Source organism: Haemaphysalis longicornis, unplaced genomic scaffold (assembly GCF_048455015.1).
Source record: "Haemaphysalis longicornis isolate Haplotype H1 unplaced genomic scaffold, Haemaphysalis longicornis Haplotype H1 scaffold_10, whole genome shotgun sequence".
Lineage (NCBI taxonomy): Eukaryota > Metazoa > Arthropoda > Arachnida > Ixodida > Ixodidae > Haemaphysalis > Haemaphysalis longicornis.
The window spans coordinates 89,265,340-89,284,654 of record NW_027526204.1 but is presented as its reverse complement, the minus strand read 5'-3'; the positions used below and the strand labels follow the sequence as shown (position 1 = coordinate 89,284,654).

General features: G+C 44.6%; 1 protein-coding gene across 1 annotated transcript in view; it reads left to right on the top strand.

Annotated features, from left to right (window-relative positions):
* The window catches only part of LOC144158887 (neurocalcin homolog), a 98,878-nt gene extending 83,335 nt beyond the window's left edge, over positions 1–15,543 (top strand). The window contains exons 3-4 of the mRNA XM_077690070.1: positions 1,589–2,066; positions 8,505–15,543. Coding sequence (XP_077546196.1) covers positions 1,689–2,066; positions 8,505–8,702 — 576 coding nt within the window. The 5' untranslated portion in view covers positions 1,589–1,688 and the 3' untranslated portion in view covers positions 8,703–15,543. The remainder of the gene's footprint in view (positions 1–1,588; positions 2,067–8,504) is intronic.
* The last annotated feature ends 3,772 nt before the right edge of the window (positions 15,544–19,315 follow it).

Sequence of the window (19,315 nt, the reverse complement as noted above, 5' to 3'; positions counted from 1 at the left end):
GAAAATTCTCAACAGAGTTGCAAAGAGTTGAGGAATGACAATCTTTTCCAGCAGAAGAAATGCAGTGAGGGGCGTTACCTTATTTGCACTCCAACATAATCCAATTTCAGCGGTAGGGCAAGGGACATTTGTCGCGAGCTCTGATTAATGTGAAGATCTTGAGCGTGCCATCAAGTGACACCTTTGCGATAGTAAGAAGATAACTTGTGGTCTCTAATTGGAAGCGAAATGAAAGTTGAAAAAATTCAGATTTTTAAATTTTCATAATCTTTGTTTATGTGTCTGTGTTGCTGGAATAGAGGGTGTTGGCTTGGTGTGATTACAGCTGCAATGAAATTGAGCTAGCTCTCTCAAATGTTGATAGCACAGCGCTGCTCATCATTGCTTCAGTTATCTGAGCAACTGTAGTTGCATGTCATCGGTTTCGGTGCGGGGGAAAGAGTTCCACCCTCCCACGAGCTCATATGGCAATCGCGTAGTTTGACTGGCATGTTTTTCTTGTTTTTTTTCTGTGGACACTGCAAATTCCTCACTATTGGTACGTATGTCAAAAGAACTTCTTTCAGGTCTTTTGTACCGCAGTTTGTCCTGGAGTTACGCGGTGAGTCTTATCAGTGGGACGTAGTTAACTCTGAACTGAAGCATGCAGCTAGCACAGAAAAAAAAAAAAAAGGAAAACCCCACAGTGTGAGATCAGGATGAAGTTTTTCTGGAGTACCACAGGAATGAGGACTGAGTTTGCTCTTATTCATTCTCTCTGGCTCTCCAAGTCCAAAGTAGATTCACAGATGGTGATGTGTCCACTTCATACATGTACTGCGCCTGGTGCAGTCAATGTCAAAATAGCTGGAAAGAGCTTACTGATTAGTCTCATCGTTGCCGAGCATCTAGTCAGTGCACTTGGATTGCTTGCAGTAAAAGAGAAGACTGCGTAGGACGCCGGTCGCTGGAAGTGCAGGCCCATGAAACACTTGATGCTTGGCTGCCCAAATTAACGCTAAATCTGGCTATGTCATCGGTCTCCAGTTGCACGAGGGTATGTAAATGTAATCCAAGGAACTCCAGTCTCTTCCTTTGCTCTGACATTTTGCCAGTGCTAACGTTTTGTATTTCCAAAGTTTCTAGTAAGGTGTGTCAGACAAGGTGTCACAAAAACTTCAGCACCCTCACTCGCATTTTTCATCGCCTAATCTACTATACTTGGGTACAGCTCAACGACAACAGACGTTGCCCCTGCACCCGATCACCAAAGCCAGCCGTTCTTCTGCACGGAGCAAAGTGTCGTTAGTGCGAGTATTTCAAAGGGGAAAGCAATTCCCGTGATTTTTTAAGCTTAATCGGCTTGTAAACTATTGCAGTGATGTCGTGCACTAAAGGAAATCTCCGTTTAGAAAGCGGACGTAGTGACATTGTGGTCTATCGCTTTGGCAGTGTGATAGCATGATGTATTGCTGTTCTAGTGCAGCACAACGAAGTCTGCGTCAACTAATGAATCCTTTTCTTCTTGTAACCTGTTTGTAGGGACGTGTTGTAGGGTGGTGCCGGTTTTGTCTGCAGTGATCTCGACTCTCTCCCTTGAATCGCGCAGTGGCCGCCGTCTCTAGGCTCTGACCACCAGCAGTGCCCGGAAGAGGAAGAAGCAGCAGCGGGAAGCAGGCCCTCCTCCTCCTCCTCCCCCGGAGGACGCCATGGGCAAGCAGAACAGCAAGCTGAAGCCGGAGGTCCTGGAGGACCTGCGGCAGAACACGGAGTTCTCGGATGCGGAGATCCAGGAGTGGTACAAGGGCTTCCTCAAGGACTGCCCCAGCGGGCACCTGTCCATCGAGGAGTTCAAGAAGATCTACGGCAACTTCTTCCCTTACGGGGACGCGTCCAAGTTTGCCGAGCACGTGTTCCGCACCTTCGACGCCAACGGGGACGGCACCATCGACTTCCGCGAGTTCCTGTGTGCGCTCAGTGTGACGTCGCGCGGCCGCCTGGAGCAGAAGCTCAAGTGGGCCTTCAGCATGTACGACCTGGACGGCAACGGCTACATCTCGCGACAGGAGATGCTCGAGATAGTCACGGTCAGTCTCTCGGCCTCTCGCTCTCTCTTTCTGTCTCTCCTTGGCCGCTTCATTCGCTTCCACTGCGGGCGGTTGCGCTCGTGGCATTCCGTTTCCTAGTCAGCGCAGGCTGGGCGCTTGATGTTTCGCTCGGCGCCGTCTAGTGGTTAGCTTTGAACACTGCCCTGATTACGCAAAGGAAAGTTTGACATCCACCTGAATGCAGCCATATGGCTACAGCTTATTCAGCCATACTACAACTTACCCCACCTTCGGGATTTCCCTGAAATCTGGTCGACTAACTGCCCTGATTAACTGCTAAAACAAGCTGGCTGTTGGGTCTCTCTGGCCTAGCAGATAGCGTTGCAGCATCTAACACTTACATACAGAGTTGGAGTCCCAGCACTTCTGCTTTTTATTTATTTCTGTGATTTTATTTTTTTCTTATTGAAAAAGTGGCCTTTGATCAGTTCTGCGCAGTTTTGTGAATAAGGGTGGTTTAGTAATTTTCAGGTTGGTTTCAGTGCCAAGAGAAGAAGCCTATCACGATATTTAATTGAAGTTTGGCATCGCATGGGAAGTGCCCTGCTTGCATTGACTTGGAAACGAAATTTCGCATCCAGCTCATGCTTGGTTTCAGCTCGTGCTTGTTTAAAGTTTCATTCAGGGTCAAAGCAACGCTTGTTGGCCAGCTGTTTCTCCATGGGCAACACGCCTACATTCAGGTTTTATTGTTTTTTTTTTCTTTTCTTTTTTACCTTTGTTCTTGCTCTAAGGTATTAGTGTGGACATACTGGAAAAACTGGCCCGACTTGGTACTTCAGTTGGTGTGGGTCATTCACTAGTTGTCTGTGCCCACATTTAACCATGCAGAGCCTTGCACCGTGTTTACCTTTTGGGGGTGCTCACATTCACATAAAAAGCACTACGTGGCTGTTGGCCAATCAATGCAATCAGTCATGTTATCCCTGCAATAGAATTTGCTGCAACATTTACGCTCCAAACAGGGCCGATATCATCATGACGGGGGCAAGTACACATTGCAAGGCTAAGCCAGCCTGTCATAGTATCAGCACTGACATTTGATTATCGTGTCTGTACTCGGGGACAACTTTCTGTGGCAATGCATTCAAGGCTGCAGAGCTGAGCCGCGCCTTTTCGCTGCGCACCTGGAAGTATTTCAACAAAAATAATTGGCTGGCGATAACCTCAGCAATTCAAGAATATATAGCTGTTATGTTTTAGACTTTGTTGATAATGCCGCTAAGTTGCTTGTCAGATGTGTGAAGCAGGGCGCATTTTTTTTTTTACATTTTCGGATTTTTTTTTTTGGTTGTGGCTTTCGCCGCTGGCATTGCAATGGTTCCCTCCCCCCCACAAAAAGAAAAGAAAACATAGCATCCTTGTTGACGGCTTTCAGCAGCTTGCCACTTCATTCTCTGCATATGATTTGTAAAGCTTCGCTGTCTAAACAAACTAAGCGAGTGGTTTGCTAAGTGTACGCCCAAGTGAAACTGATGCAACCGGGACTCTCTGTCATTTTCGCGATCCGTTCGGTTAGCCAGTTTGTCGGCATAAGCGAGCGTGTGCGTAAGTGTGTGTACATGCTGCTGTTTCGGTATATCGTGCCCGCGCTATGTAAGTATGCTGCACATTCCGGTAGTGCTGCCCAGTTTTGAGAGTAAATGAACTGTATCAAATGCACATCTGTCATGCCAAAACTGATAGCGAAACCAATTTATTGGGAACTACTTTGGCGCAGTAACACCAAGCAGTTAGCTTCCCCTCCCCCTCCTTCCCATAGCTTTCTCTCCATTGCCACAGAAAGTTGCCCCCAAGTATAGATGAGGTGCTCATACAATGCACTCGCATCCTAAATCAGATGGCGGTGATCTGTGGCAATTTGAGGCTGGGAAATACGCACTCCTCACAAAACTGCAGCTGTTTTTAATGACATTTCTGCCGTGGTGCCGCAGTGGCTGAGGCGTTAAGCTGCTAAGCCCAAGGACGCGGGTTCGATCTCGGCTGTGGGTGACTGCCGTTCAGGTGGAGGCTAAAAGTGAAAATGTTTGTTTGTGAAGATTTTGGCGCACGATGAAGACCCCAATTGGCCACAATTAATCCACTGCTCTCCACTATGGCACACCCCATATCGGGGGTGTCGCTCCTGTGTGTTAAGGGAGGACACTGCTCAAAACTTCTTTAGTTTTTAAGTAGGCTCTGTGAAACTTGTCAGTCTTGCTGCTTTTCCCCTACTGATTTCAAATATGGCATTATTTTTTTTAGTTGGTCAATTAGTTCCCGAGATAATTAGAGGTAATTACCCATTTTTGGTCAAACAATAGACGAAACAGTGTTGTTCATAAAACTCTAATCTTTACATTTTCCAACACTATGAACTCTGGTGAGTGCAATAAGACAATCAGTTTTTTTATGTGTCGCTTGGAACTACTTTTACAGCTCATTAAACCTTGGGAGGCACCAGTGGCAAGGAACTATTTTGAGTGCCCATTTCAAACACCAAAGTTTAATGAGTTGTAAAATTAGTTCCAAGCAATGCATAAAAAACTGGTTGTCTTATTGCACTCACCAGGGTTCATAGTGTTGGAAAATGTGAAGATTACAGTTTTATGAACAACACTGTTTTGTCTATTGTTTGACCAAAAATGGCTAATTACTACCTCTAATTATCTCGGGAACTAATTGACCAACTAAAAAGTAATGCCATATTTGAAATCAGTGGGGGAAAAGCAGCAAGACTGACAAGTTTCACTGAGTTTACTTAAAAATTAAGAAATACTTTTAAGAGCAGTGTCCCCCCTTAACCCCCCCCCCCCCCCCCCCATTTATTTTTCTTGTTTTTTGACATGCCCTCAAAGTACTACTATTTGAGTAAGGGTGTGACGATAAGAGGTTTTTAAAGCAAAAGCTTTCTTGGGTGACCGGTGGCGTCCTGTTGAAAAACTAATTCATTTCCTCATAGACGGGTCGGTTGACCGAAAAGCTCTGATAAGATCTTGGGACACACGGCGTGTGCATGAAACCGGGCTTCTTCCGTTCTGTCAAAAGGGTTACTTGAAAATTGCGAGAAAGGAACAGTTGGGGTTAAGACAATACAAGCATCGATCATGAAGAAGGAATATGCCTTTATCTCATAAACCACGGATCGATATACATTTAGATCGTTTGTAGATAAGTTTACTTTATGCATGAAAGTCATCGCATGGGTTCTTTCTTTCTTTGCGATTTGGCAGTCGATTGAGAGTCGATTGGACGCACCCTCAGCGAAGGTTCGACACGCTTATAGGGAAGGTGTTGACGCACTTTTGGTGCTGTTTTGATGTTAGATGGTTTTTGCACTTCTCTCAGCTTTCTGTAGGAAGTTATGGTAAATTTTTTTTTAGCATGTGGCAGTGCCAGTCCCCAAATGCAACTTTGGTTTATAATGTGCGCATGTATGCTGTCTTCGTTGCAAACCCACTATCACTGCTCAACACTTAGGGTGCACAGCAGGCGATGAAATAATAGATAACGCTGCGGTGGGTTGGAGTTATTCCCTAAACAGAGTAGAGTTGTGCCTTAAAAGAGAATTTTAGCTACGTTGTCCCGATTTAGAATAGGAACTGCATTTGTTTTATTGAGGATTCATAAAATTCACATGCTACGTACTTTTTGCCTAGATAGTGGCAGCAAGAGCTAAGCCACCACTACAAAACGAGACTAAAACTAACGGGATGCTGTTATAGTGATGACCAAAGGGATATATTACAGTTAAACCTCGATATAACGAAGTCGTACTTGGGGCCGCAAATTTCGTTAAATCGAGAATTTCGTAAAATCGAGGTTTTGATTTTACAGTTCATTTAACCAGTTATTGGGGTTTTAACACTTTGGCCCTCGCCAGGCAACAACTGCTATGTAGTTACCTCTCCAATTAAAGCGAAATTTGTACTAAAACTGGCCGCGAAAATTGTGTGAATTAAGAGTTTCAACACTTGGGCAATGGAATTCGGATAGCCGACGGTAGTTCATGTGTCATCGTAAAACCGGTGCTTTTTTCGCAACGCCTTATTAAATATGATAGCAGACTAGGTTTCCACTTTTTCTTTTTTCATTTCGGTCACTACTAAATGCCGCTGTTAGTCAACTGAACCCGCGTCCATGGCCCGTGAACTTCACCCCGCCGAGGTGCTCGTTCGAAGTTACGCCTCTTTTCGTCCATTCAGTGGTAGGCTTAGGCGCGGCAGGCCAACAGCGGAAGGCTGCTGTGAAACTTTCGAAAGACTTATTTAATGTACAAAGGCTCTGTAGTATGGGCGCGTGATGCAACCACAACACTCGAGATAAAGCCATGATTGCGAGTTGAGCGGAGTACACGCGGACCGCTTCACTGTGTGGAGCAGCGCTTACGTGCTCCGGAAAGCGGAAAGCTTACATTAAAAATCTTCCGGCCAAATTCGATTAAGCAATTACTTTAATGTCCACTGAGCCCTTACGAAACTGATTTCTCCGCACCGCAGCTGTCTAATGAACGCTGGTGAAACGAAGATGACCACGTTCAAAGAGAGCAATTTATTGCCACCAGCACTCGATGTTCAAGCCGTAGTGAAGAAGTCCGTAAGCAGTGCTTGGCGTTTCTTGACCATGGCGGGCTTTACGTGACGCTCGTATGCTGACAGCGCTAACAAGGTCTTATAAACATTCGTGTGCACCTGCGTGCCTCCGCAGAACATTGACGGCATCCATCACACTTCGGTGGCTGTCAGTTTCACCGAACTTCCTCAGGCTCTTGTTCGGAACACTTTTCTTTCTCTTGGAGTGCTCATGCTGCTTACAAGACTCACCTAACGATGCACGAACAAAATATTAATTTGGTTATCAGCGAGCACAACCTAGGGCAGCAGCACCGTGAGGAATGACGCGTAGAAAAAAAAAAAAAAAGCTTGAAGTAGGCTTCGGTAGCCTAAGCATAGAGGGCGCTGGCGTAGGCAACGATGGAGACGTCAAAATAGTGGCCGCACTATTAAACCGTCAATGACCGCTAGCGGTTTGTGCAGCTTCGTTCTTCGCTTTTAATTGTTGTTAACCGTAGATTTCACCGCGTTTCTTTCATTTTAGCCTTCAAGAGTCAATTTGAGTACTGAATTTTTTCAATGTAGGGCCTGAGAGGCAAAATAAAACGTGCCTCGACCGGAATTTCGTTCTTCCTTTCTTGCCGTGACTTCGTTAAATTGAAAGCGCCGCACAAAATTACTTCGTAAAATCGAGACAAAAATACATGCATTTAGCAAAATTTTGTTAGAAAACTTGAAAAAATTTGTTATATCGCGAATTTCGTTAAATCGAGGTTCGTTATATCGAGGTTCAACTGTACTAAAATAATATCCTTTTCAAACCTTGATTCTGCATACTTCTGTGTTAGTGAGTGTGATGAAACTTGCTAAAGTTATATCGCTTTATCATAGAAAATGTACATGCAGTAATACATTCTAGGGAATTAGTATTACAACTTATTTTGCGGCCATTTTTTCTGTGCCCCCTTTCCAGCTGCTGAATGGCTGTGGAAGTGGTGGCGGTATTGCATTATATTTGCAACTGTAATGGCTGATTACCTGCGGTAGGGAATTAAGCAGAATCCTGCACCGTTGTAGAGTTGTCCTAGTGACAAAATGCGGTATGCTTTGTTTTGAAATACACGAATCCTACCGCAAATTGGAGCGTTTCCAAGAGCATTGCTAAAGAAGCACTTGTCCGTTCGTATTATCCATCATGGCTCTGGATTGCATCTGTAACAGCTGAAATTTAGCTCATCCAATGGAATGCGATTCAGTAAAAAAAAAAAAAAAACACTCTTGGCTGTTGCTGAAACTTGCAGCACATGTAGTCATCGTGTGGACTTTTAGTGTGAAAGCACATTTACCCCACTTCTGCTGGTTTTTAAAAAGTGCCTGTTCTCTGTCATGAGTTCACATTGCAAGACCTCAAAGCCAAACATTAGGCCTAAATGAACGCATACGTGACAGTGGTAGAAGTTGACAATAGCTCATGTATTCTATCACTCTGCTGAAACAACAGATCCAGATGTCAATGCATGCTTGCATTTTGAAAGGCGATTGCGCTTAATGCATGACATTAGCTGCTTTTTTTTGTGTAGTTTGTTGCCATTACAGTATTTTATAAGCAGATTGCCAGAAAAATCATGGAAACAACCCGTGCCGCATTCAGAACACTTGCAGTAATGCGCTTTTTGTGCCACCTAGAGGAACAGCTGGCTGTGACAATGAGGCTCCGGAGCAACTTCGTTGTTGTTTTGAAGTTGTGCCTGAGTATAGTAACGTGATACATACCCATAGAGCAGTGCGTACCCATGATGGGGTGTTGGACTGCACTTTACAAGCACGATATAATTAGCACGTCCAAACTGCCTAATAATTTCCCTTTTTCTTTGCTCCCTGGCAGGCCATCTACAAGATGGTGGGGTCGGTGATGAAGATGCCCGAAGACGAGTCGACGCCCGAGAAGCGCACGGACAAGATTTTTCGCCAGATGGACAAGAACATGGACGGCAAACTCTCCCTGGAGGAGTTTATCGAGGGCGCCAAGAGCGACCCCTCCATTGTGCGGCTACTCCAGTGCGACCCTCAGTCCTCACACTGACCTCTCGCGACCTTTGACCCCTCCCTCCCCGCCGTCCCAGTGCCGGCGGCCAGCCGCTGCCTCCCCTCCTCCTCCTTCTTCTCCCCCCCCGACTGCACCAAGCTTCCAGCCTCGCCTTCTGTTCGGCGTTTGGTTGACCCAAGAGAGTTCGTTCGTTGAGTTCAAGCTCGTTGCTGCTTCCGCAGTGCGCCGTCGCCGTTCGACGGCGCTGTTCGGGGATTGCGTTGCCGGACGTCATTGCCTCGCGCATGTTCAGTGTTACGAGTGTCCGGGTCTGCCGACTGGGATGACCGAGGAAATTGTGTAAAGCTGGTTTGTTCAAGTCCTGTCAGTGCCCTGTGCTTAGCGTGGAAAGCGGGGGCACGTTGAAGGGGCTTGCGTCACCTGTTGTGGCAGTCACGAAACACTTCTTGGCGTCCAGAAATTGTGCTCTCAGTGGTAAAACCGGTCAAGTGCGTGTGCTTGCGCATCAGTCCGAGTGGCAGTCGAGTTAAGGGCACCTCGTTTTTTGTTACCTGTTTTGGGCGTATCTCGCACCGACAGCACCGCTTGGGCACAGAATAGTGTTGCCGCAAAATACATTAGCGCAGTTGAGTGGTGATCAACATGGTTTTGACAGTGGTGGTGTTGTGGTTGATCAGCTGTTGCAATTCATTTAGACTATAGTTTTTTTTTTTTTTCAGCACTGCTGGTCTGGCCAGGGTTCCTTGATCTGTAAAAACAACAAACGAAAAAAATTCGAAATGCATTACTTTTCTGATTGTGACTTTGAATATTTACTGGTCACTGGACCAACCTACTTTCGTCTTGCACTAATGTCCTAATGAGCCACTGATTAACTCTCAAAATACCCTTGTTTTAGCTTCATTCATGTACAGAAAAGTTAACGAAAAAGTGTGCGTGCTAGTTCTGTCAGCATTTAAAGTGTGATCAAGGGAGCTGACTGAGATTTTGAAATTCCAAAAAAAAAGTTAAAAAGACAAACCTGATTCAGTCTTGTCATGGCGTGAATCTGAAGGCTGGGCAGGTTGTGTGAAGAATTGAGTAGTTCTCAAAAGCTGCTTCAACATCCGTGAACCTCCCTGCCTTACATGGCTTTCCTGTGGAAGTTGCCAGCTGCAAGTTAAATTGTTGCACACAATAAACATGCACAAGACAGTTGCTTTTTTGCAGTGGCAAAAAAAATTTTCTACAATTGTATTGAGCAAATTGAAATTGTAGCAGTAAGCAGTGGTTTGGATGGACACACATTATTTGATGCTGTCGAGACTGATGGCAGATGGACTGAAGGTAGTGCTTGGGTTTGTTTCGTAAGCTGTTGTGTTAGAGCCCTGAGCTGTCTTGTATGCGCCTGAAACGCTTTAGCTTCTTCACAGTCAAATAAGTGCGGGTAACATTGTCTTTTAACTTTATTTTGCAGTTCGGGAATGCAGATACCTGCCTGCTGTGTTAACTTCTATTTATTGCTGTTTTGCTCAACTTGTTCAGAATATTGAAATCAGTGGTCTGCTTTGCGCAGATTTTATGCAAGGGCTGAGTAAGTGTCGGGAGTTAGTTACAGGCAGGAGGATATTTGGATGGCCAGAATTTTGGTGCAGTTTTAGTTTTCAGAGGAGTGGTACGTGACAGTTTTATTTTCAATAATCGGGACTGCATATGGTATGTGGAAATTTTAATTTTTAACAGTTAGTTGTGACTGCCTTTCAGTTTGTTTGCAGGGTTTAGCCAGGCTGGCAGGGCTTGCGAGTTGGGGGCCTTTTAATTTATTAAACTCTTATCTTGGGGATTCATAATCAACATTCAGTTAATATATTTTTGTTCACATTTGACATTACAGTCATAAACAGAGCAATGCAATGGAAGCTTGTTGGGAATAGTGAGGAAGAGGCTGTGACTATGGGGAACTTCGACCGCAACATTTTCAGGCCACTTTGGAGCGACAACGGCAAAACGTCATGGCCTGTTCTTAGGCCACATATAAAGGACGGGGCGGTTTTGTTTTTGTTTTGTAGCCACACAAGTGAGATCTGAGAATAGTTCGCTTCGGTGCAGTAGTCTTACGGAGGGCCCTTAATTGCTCCAAATTTTACCCGTACGAAATAAAAGAGGTTTGCCAATCTACGACGAAAGTTTTACAGCTTACGACAGAAATTCCGTTGGACAATGGGAATTTGCTGGTCATTGTTTCCTGGATCGGGTTTTTTGTCTTGTGCATTGACTTGGCAGTGTTTTCCGGCCCCTACCCTCTTGTCCCCCCACCAAGTCTTTGCTCGGACGTAGTGCCTGGCAGCGAATTTGCAAAAGGTGCTTTTGTGAAGTCCATCTGGAGTGCGTCAATTTAGGCGGAGGTGAAAGGCTATCGGAGAGTGGCATAGACTGGTTCTTGCGTTGATGGCGCCTTTCCCGTTGGCTCGACGCGGTGACGCGCAGTCTTTCGCGCAACTGTTTTTGTAAGACTTTGTACGGAAACGACGACGGTAGGACTCTACTCGGTGTTTGGCGTCGAGGCGTTGCGCTGACGTTGCTTGGTGTTTTAAACAGGGGCGGGCAAAGAGGAAAGGGAAGGTGTGCATGAAAACAGACGGCTTCAGGCCTTGCTCAAGGCTGTGCGAGTTGGGTCGGATAAGGAGAGGCAGCAGTGATATTGCGTGCTTTCGAACGTGGAGCTGGAAGCGCTGGGCTTGAACTGTGAAAAGTCAGCTGGTAACTCATTTGAATGTGAAATGTCATTGCTTTGCGCGAACAAGAATCTGAGCTGGATGTTTCTTTTTTTGTCAGATAGAAACTTTAGTCTTGGAAGAGTTCTGTGGCAACACTGCGTTACACACACATGCAAACAGGTATTAGTTTGTGACATGAAATGTCCATTTTTTTTTCCAATTCTTGCCTTTCGGACTTCACACAAGCATTGCGACGGTGTCGGAAGACGCAGACATGCCACGTGATGGTTTCGTATAAGAGCAACACGCTATTCGCTGTCGCAGTCGACGTGTCAACTTGTTTAGTGTCGTGCTCGCAACGCAGCCAATTGCTGCTGCCTTAATAAACGTGGGGGCACAATTTGCATCTGACCGTTTGCCGCCGAATGAACTGCTCAGACTTTGTCCGTATCGCTCCCCCTTTTACGATGTCTGTCGAATCTCACGAGCAAGTTTTGTGTCGCATGTGGAGAGACGGTTCACCCCCTGCGGGATGCTGGTGCTCTCTTTGTTTCACTTTTCAAGCGGTTTCAACGTTATAAACTCTAATTGTCTCTGTGTTGTCATTCTGAGGATTACTGTATCAGCGTGTGTTCTCGTACTCGAAGCTATGTTTGTTACTGTTTTACAATATGCACCCAAGCACCTGCACTTGATTGGCAAAGCCTTCTGATGTGTTCGGTGTTCCTGCTGCTTGGCTTCTATTGTCAATCGTAATGGGGCTTACGCCTGTCGATGATGTTCGCTCCATTTGCAGTGCCGTTTTTTTTTTCTGGAAAAGATTCTCCGTAAACCCCTACGGATTTATGGTATTGGCACGGGGATTGTAACTGAACATTCTTTGTCAACCCGTATGCTTGCATGCATGGATATTTGAGAATTGTATTGAAATCTTTTTCTTTCAAGTGCGGCTCCTTCATGCTTTCAACATCTCCACGGCCTTAAAACCGTTTCACTAATATCGAGCACACGTCTATCTCTAATGAGCGCTTCGTTGAATGCAGTAGTGCCGTACACTTTGAAGTGGGATGTGCCGATGTTGCCAGAATTGTGTGTTGTGTCAGTATTGACATTCCTCATTTTTGGGAGGTGTTTTGGGGGGCAGCGATGAACTTTTTCTCGATCGGAGTGTTGCACCTGAATGTGTGATTGGGATGCTGGTGTTCGTTTTTAGTGTACCGCAAACACCGCATGCATACCACAAACAGGCTCCAGTTTTGTTCTGGAGCATTTGCAAGGAGGTTGTGTCCCTTTGAAAGGGCTGCTTTGGAAAGCAGTGTAAATTATCGACGTCACAAGGGTATACCTAATTGTGTGGAAGCAACAGGGTTGCCTTTCCTGTTTTTGAAAATAAAGCTCTTAGGAAGTGATCAGGGGTCGCACGCCCATGCCAAGGATTGCACGTTGTCTGGCTACGACACACCCGCTGGTGTGTACTTGAAGTCGAAATGCAGTTCATTACCAAGCGATGTGCAACTGTAGCACCTCGGCAAAGGTTAAAGAGTTTACTGACATTAACGCGAGTGAATTTGTAGCACCGAGTTCGGCATTGAGGGCTATAAAGCGTTTCTTTCTTCTTACGCTTATCTTTCTGCGGGTTTACACCCGAAAACAGTATTTCCTGCCGTCTTCCCTGCTTCTATTGCTCTGTGACGTTCACTTGCGCTGCTAGGTTTCTTTCTGTCCTCTGAATATGGCGATATCTTGAATGAGAGAAGAAGGGGGACAGTTGGTTTGCACAAAAGGACTGTAGGTCAAATGAGAACCTTTAAAAGGCCTGGTTGTAGCGATTCACATGGTTATACGAATGTCGAGTGCAGGTTTTTGTCGTATGGAATTAACAAATGATTTTTGGAAGTGACCTGATCAGCCCCGTATCACTTCAGCTGATGGCAAACTGATCTCAGCTCCAATATACCAGTGTACATGAGCACGTGCATGCTTGCATATTTATGAAAATCTGGGCGAGAAACGACAAATGTTGAATACATAGCTGTAAAAAGAGGTTGTGTTTATTATTGCCAGTTATTGCTTAACATGTAATGGCTTAGTGTGAAGAATTATGGACCTGGGAATGAAGAAAAGTTTTTTTTTTTTTTTTTTGAGAGAGACTCTAAGGTGATGGAGAAAAACAGCTCTCTCTCGCTCTGTAAAGAAAACTTCAACTTTAAGACTGATTTTTTCACGATGTTTGTAATAAGTTATTCTTTTACTCACTAATAATTCACACGGAGTGATCCAGGGACTCTGAGAAGAAATGTGATCGACTGTCACGCACCACAGTCATGTGATAACACCCGCACCCATTGTGGTGGCCGTGTCCATCTAGCATCTCGGAAAGCGAGGCATGTGAACACCCTTCCTGGGAAAAAGTCCGGCTTCCACGATCTGCCAGTCGTTCCATGGATTGCCCACTGTCGCCCAAGGCTTTGTACCAAGGGCTCCATGTTGGAAGGCAGCCGACGACGTAAAAAAAAAAATTCTTTCGGAAGTGTAATCGGTAGTCAATAGCTGAGTTCTTGCGTTCATCTTCGCGCGTGGTGTAGGGTGTGGTTCTGCCAGGACGCATTGGGTGCTGGTTTGATCGTTCTCTTTTCAACTGGCGAAAGTGGCAGCAATTTGCTCGTTTGGTCGCGGCCAAAAGTTGTTGAGAGAGACCATTGCCCCGTGGGAAATTGGTCGTTTTCTATAATGGTGTGGTGGGGTGTTTAGTCTACAGCGAACACGGAAACAAAAAAATCACGCGATACAGAACCAGTATCTTTTGCATCTTGGCAAGCCAACTCTAAATGAAACCTGTTGTCGTACATTTCTTTCTGTTTGCATCTTTGGGTGTTTAGGTAAGAAAAAAAAAGCTAGCATGATACCAGATTACACTTCTTCTAACAGTACGCTCTGTAAACTTAAAATTATCGATGAGCTGTGTAACGCTTGAAAGCTCGGCTGAATGGGCCACCCTGTTAAACTGTTTTAATTCTCTCTGGCACGGACCTAAGCTTCACTTTTCAGCTGCATAGTTTGTTTCAGAAATTGTGGGTAATAGCTCTTTCTTTGTGTTAATTGTATTCTCATTTCTTCTGGTGGGTTTGCGAGTTGGGGTTGCATAGAGGGACCATGAAGATCTAAAACAAGTTGGGTTGATTCAAAATTCCGTGTTTGATGTTACAGTCGAGACAATTTGAATGCAAACGGCAATAAGTTATGCTAGATGATAAAATAGACGAATGAAAAAGTAGCAAGGAGCCAGCCGTGCTCGTCTGACACTCGTGCCACGCTGGTGTGACACTGGGGCAACACTGGTGCCACACTAGTGTCACAGATTTGTGCAATTGGTGGCTGCGGACAAAAGTTGCTTCCAAAAAGCGTAATTGGTGGATTGAAGTAGTGCTTCTGTTTTCATTAGATTGCACCGCTCGAGTGCTGGCGCTTAGTTACCACTGTTTTAACTACCCCCTAATATCGTTGCCGATGTGTGGCAGGAAATTTGAAAGTGTCAATATTTGTAATCTCTCTTTTTTTAAGGAAAAATAGTGTTATTTGATATTAAGATGGGGCTATTGAGGGCTAATTCCATCAAATAAAACAAGGGCTACCCGTTGTCTTCATGGTCCATTCAAAGCGCTTCAATACTCGAAAACAAAGAAGAGCATATGTTTAAAATGTGCCGTCATGTCTTTTAAAATTTGCTTGGTGACTACACTTTGACGCGTTATAGTAAGATCAGTTACTGTAAAACATTTTCAGATATTTGTGTGTGCTTTCTTTGCTTGCTGGTGTAGAGTAAGAAAAATGACCTCTTGAAATCAAGCTAATAGTTTCTCGTCACCGGTAGGGTTCTATTCTCCATGTGAACTTCATGTTGTATGCTGACAGTCTAGCATGCTTTTGAGATTGTAATGTCCAGGCTGTCTACTGGCCTTAGAAGGACTGTGCTGACTGTCTTTATATACACGGCACTGTAATCAAGTCTACCTCTTACCAATAGCAACGCGCTTTTGAAGCAGTTCCGGTCTTTGACACCGTAGGTAGCGCCAGTAGGTACGTTGGTGTGCGCAGTCTAAAGAAGTGGTGCTTTGCTTTTTTCTGTTTGACATGGGTGCTTACATTGCTGTCTGTTTCTTGTACAGGCATTGGTTTGGACTTGGAAAGGGTTGTTGGTTGAGCTTCGTCAAACGCGAGGTAACTCGGCGAAGATCAACCGACGTCATCCTTAACTTAATTGTGCTTCTGTGTGTTGCTGGGCGCTGTTGCGTACACAAGTGTCTCTCTGACAAAACCTGCTCCCACCCTTGGTTTGGAGCTCACTGCCCTCGAACCCTTCTTGCAAAAAGCACACCTTGCCAGCATGTTCAAGCAATACGTTCCCCGTATATTCATCGTACAGCAAGACGTCGTCTATACAGGCGGCTTGGCTTTATGGTCACCCGTCGTTTATGGTGTTGCCTTTGCTCGCAGCGTCTGATTTCCATAAGCAGTCCAACATTGGAATATGGTGTTGCCTTTGCTCGCTGCTGCTTTTGCTTTCCATAAGCAGTCTTTTGCTCCCTGCTTCATTTGTTTTCTGTAAGCAGTCTAACATTGGAATATGTTGTTGCCTTTGCTCCCTGCTTTTTTTGTTTTCCGTAAGCAGTCTGACATTGGAATATGGTGCCGCCTTTTTCTCCCCGCTTCTTTTGCTTTCCGTACGCAGTCCAACATTGAAATAAGTTTTCTGTAAGCAGTCTAACATTGGAATATGTTGTTGCCTTTGCTCCCTGCTTTTTTTGTTTTCCGTAAGCAGTCTGACATTGGAATATGGTGTTGCCTTTGCTCCCTGCTTCTTTGGTTTTCCGTAAGCAGGTCAACATTTCGGAGTGCATGCTGTTTTTGTAAGGGCCACTCATACTTTCAGCATGTGCAATGCCAGATGTGTTTCTGTTTTAATAACTTCCATAAGGGTAATTCCGAAAGAGTGATTTCTATCGATGCCTGCACATTGACTGCTTTAGTAGTCGCTTTTCTCACGAGGTGCTTGTACAAGGTCCACGCAAATGGGGAATAGCTAACATTTGCGCGAGTTGGTTGTTTATGATGTGGAAAAGGCAGTGTTAAAGATCCACGCAAATACACATTCTGTCGTGAATTCAGTTTCAAAATGAATTCACTATTGAATTTATTGCAGTGGTGTGGGCTCTTAATCCTTGTCTTCTTCTTGGCTGCCTCTTTTATGTCTGTGCCGACATCTGGCTGATGACGTACTCTAAATAGCCCCAAGCGAAGCTCTAGGGCATAGAACGTTGCAGGGAAGCCCTGTTTTGAGTTGTAGTCGTGCAGTAAAACAAACGTGCCTAACACGTCGTTATGTAGGAGAGAAACTGGAAGTTTCAGAATTATCTCAACGCTTCTTTTGTTTGCTACAAACTTTGGTGACAAAGACCTGGCACTTGCTTTGTGGGGTGCTTTACCTTTGCGAGTTTCAGTACTGTCCTGTTGTGCGCTCGGCCTCAGACATTACAGAGCATTTGTTTTAAGTGAGCAACGCGGGTGGTCTGCTAACTATTTATCTCGAGCTTCTTAAAGTTCTTAGAGCCGAGTTTCGGTCCACAGGAGTGCACAGTACAGGAGTTTCCCATTCTAAGGTTCGAAAATTTGTTGAGCGCTCGTTTCTCTTTCTCTGTGATTTCACAAACAAGCGGCATAGCTCTTCTTTCTCTGTCGTCATGTTTGCAGAACGTTGCTGGTTGGCACCTGTTAGTGAAACAAAGCTTGCAATACAGGTGCGACGTCTGTAACTGCTTAGAATTTGAAGTGAGAGGTGTTGAGCCAAGATGCGGCGTGGCAGTTCAACTTGCAGGTACACTTAGACGCCTATGTCGCCCACTTATTGCTTGTGTCCTCACGCTGGCTAGATACTTTGATTCCCGTGAAAGCTCTTTATTCTCAGCGTCTTTCGTGTTCGCAGCCGACAGCTTGGTCTTGATGGGGGGCTCATAGATCTGTAGATAATCGGTGAATTGGCTTGCCACGTCGTTATTCATGCACAACTTCCCCCTAAGGCATGCGTTGTGAGAGCCTATTGCTATGCGCTAATTGGGCAGAGACGTTCTTGTCTTGTGCATTTCTTTTGCCCGGGTCTTTTTTTCTGAAATCTTATGATTGCAATGTACTTCTCATACTTGTCTTTCTGCACACGTGTGTCTGAGGCGTCCCGAATTCACGCATGACTATTTCTTGCGCTTGCATAGAAAATAAATGTACAGCTGTCGTATGCTGGCACACCATTTATTGTGAAATAATTGTATAATAAAAAAATTAACCGAACGTTTTGATATTTTGCAACATCCCCCCCAAGTGCACTCTACACTTCTGGAAACGTCGCATAGTTTGCGTCTAGTGTTGCACTGCAAAGAAAGAACAATATATATATATAAATATATAATATATGAACGGTGCACGAAGACGTGCATTCAGCCCCACTAAACTACTTTTGGACTAATTTAAATTTTTTTTCCCGCCTTTGAAAACTTTGCGTCTATGTGTCGTAGAGGTGCATCGCACACCACAATTTCCAGCTGATGTCTTGGAAGCGCTGTTGCAGGGTGTATTTTGCTTCTACAAGTTGTTTAATCAATAAATAAGCAGACATCTACTAATACAGTGTCGTACGCGCATTCTTTTCTTCAAATGCGCACGTCTAATAGCCCTGCTTTCGTGTGACATTTCTTTTTTCCGTATTGTACAGTGATATGTGTCATGTGTGAATGTGCTGGAAACGACGTAATGAAAAAAAGGACTTGATCTACGGTGTGTGAGTTTTTGCAATCTGTGAGACTTGTCTTTTTGTTTTCATTGTCGTTAATTAAGGCATTGCCGGAGACCGTTTTACCAAAGCTGAGTTCAGTGTGTTTTATTAATTACACCATGGAAGATCACGTTTCTGTCCTTTTTTTTTGCGTTTTAGGATGAGCTTTGTGTTCAGCCGATACTCAAGCATTTCGTTCTTTGTGGTGGGCATTGCGCCGAATAAAGGGACGCTTGTGTCTGTGACAAATGCACTGTCTTTCAATGATTTGCCTAGTGGACTGGAGCTTGTGTTATTCAAGTTTTAAGTTTACAGGTGGTTTGCCTGTCCCACAACTTATTCAGCGCACACATGCAATGCTTGTGCTTGGCCAAGCTGAGCTTGCTACATTTGTCATTGATGCATGGCTGAGTATTTTTTTGTGTGTTTGCATCCAGTTCCACCTTTTTTTTTTTTTCATGTGAGCAGACCTTTTGCTGTATGCAGTTGAATATGAAAGTGATGGGTTAATTATGCTTGCCTTGGTGTAAAAATCCCATGGCCACCTGTGCATTGTTTGTAACTTTCTCTCTCTTTGAGGGGAGGAGGGTGAAAGGATAATTTTATCGTAATGAGTTAGGATAATAAGTCCACCTAGTGCAGGCAAAAACATTTTTTTTGCATTATTGAGATCACAAAAGCAGTGCTGTATGCAGAATTTCATTCTGGAGGTGGGTGGGGGGGGGTATTTTAAGGAGAAAGAAGTGTGAAGGGAGGGCAGAACAATTAAACAAATAGAGAAGAGGATAAATGGAGGAATTGTAAAATCTTTAACAAGGGATCAATTGAATTTAAATTCTAGCTTCGGAATGCCATGGGTGTAACTCCACAGCACCGTATAATTGTTATTTTGTTTTATTCACAGGTGTATGACCTTTCTGGTTGCTATTTTTTCCATTACGTTCTCAGTGAGGGCAGGTGTCAGAGTTCATACTTTGGGGTGTAGCTCGCAGCAGCAAAATATATATTGGCCATAATTATTTGATAAAAGACCTTTCGTTCGTTCCTTGTCTCCCGCCACGAGATGTGAAATTTCGGAATGCCCCCCTCTCCTGCATATGCCAATGCATAGAAGTATACCAGATAAATGTAGT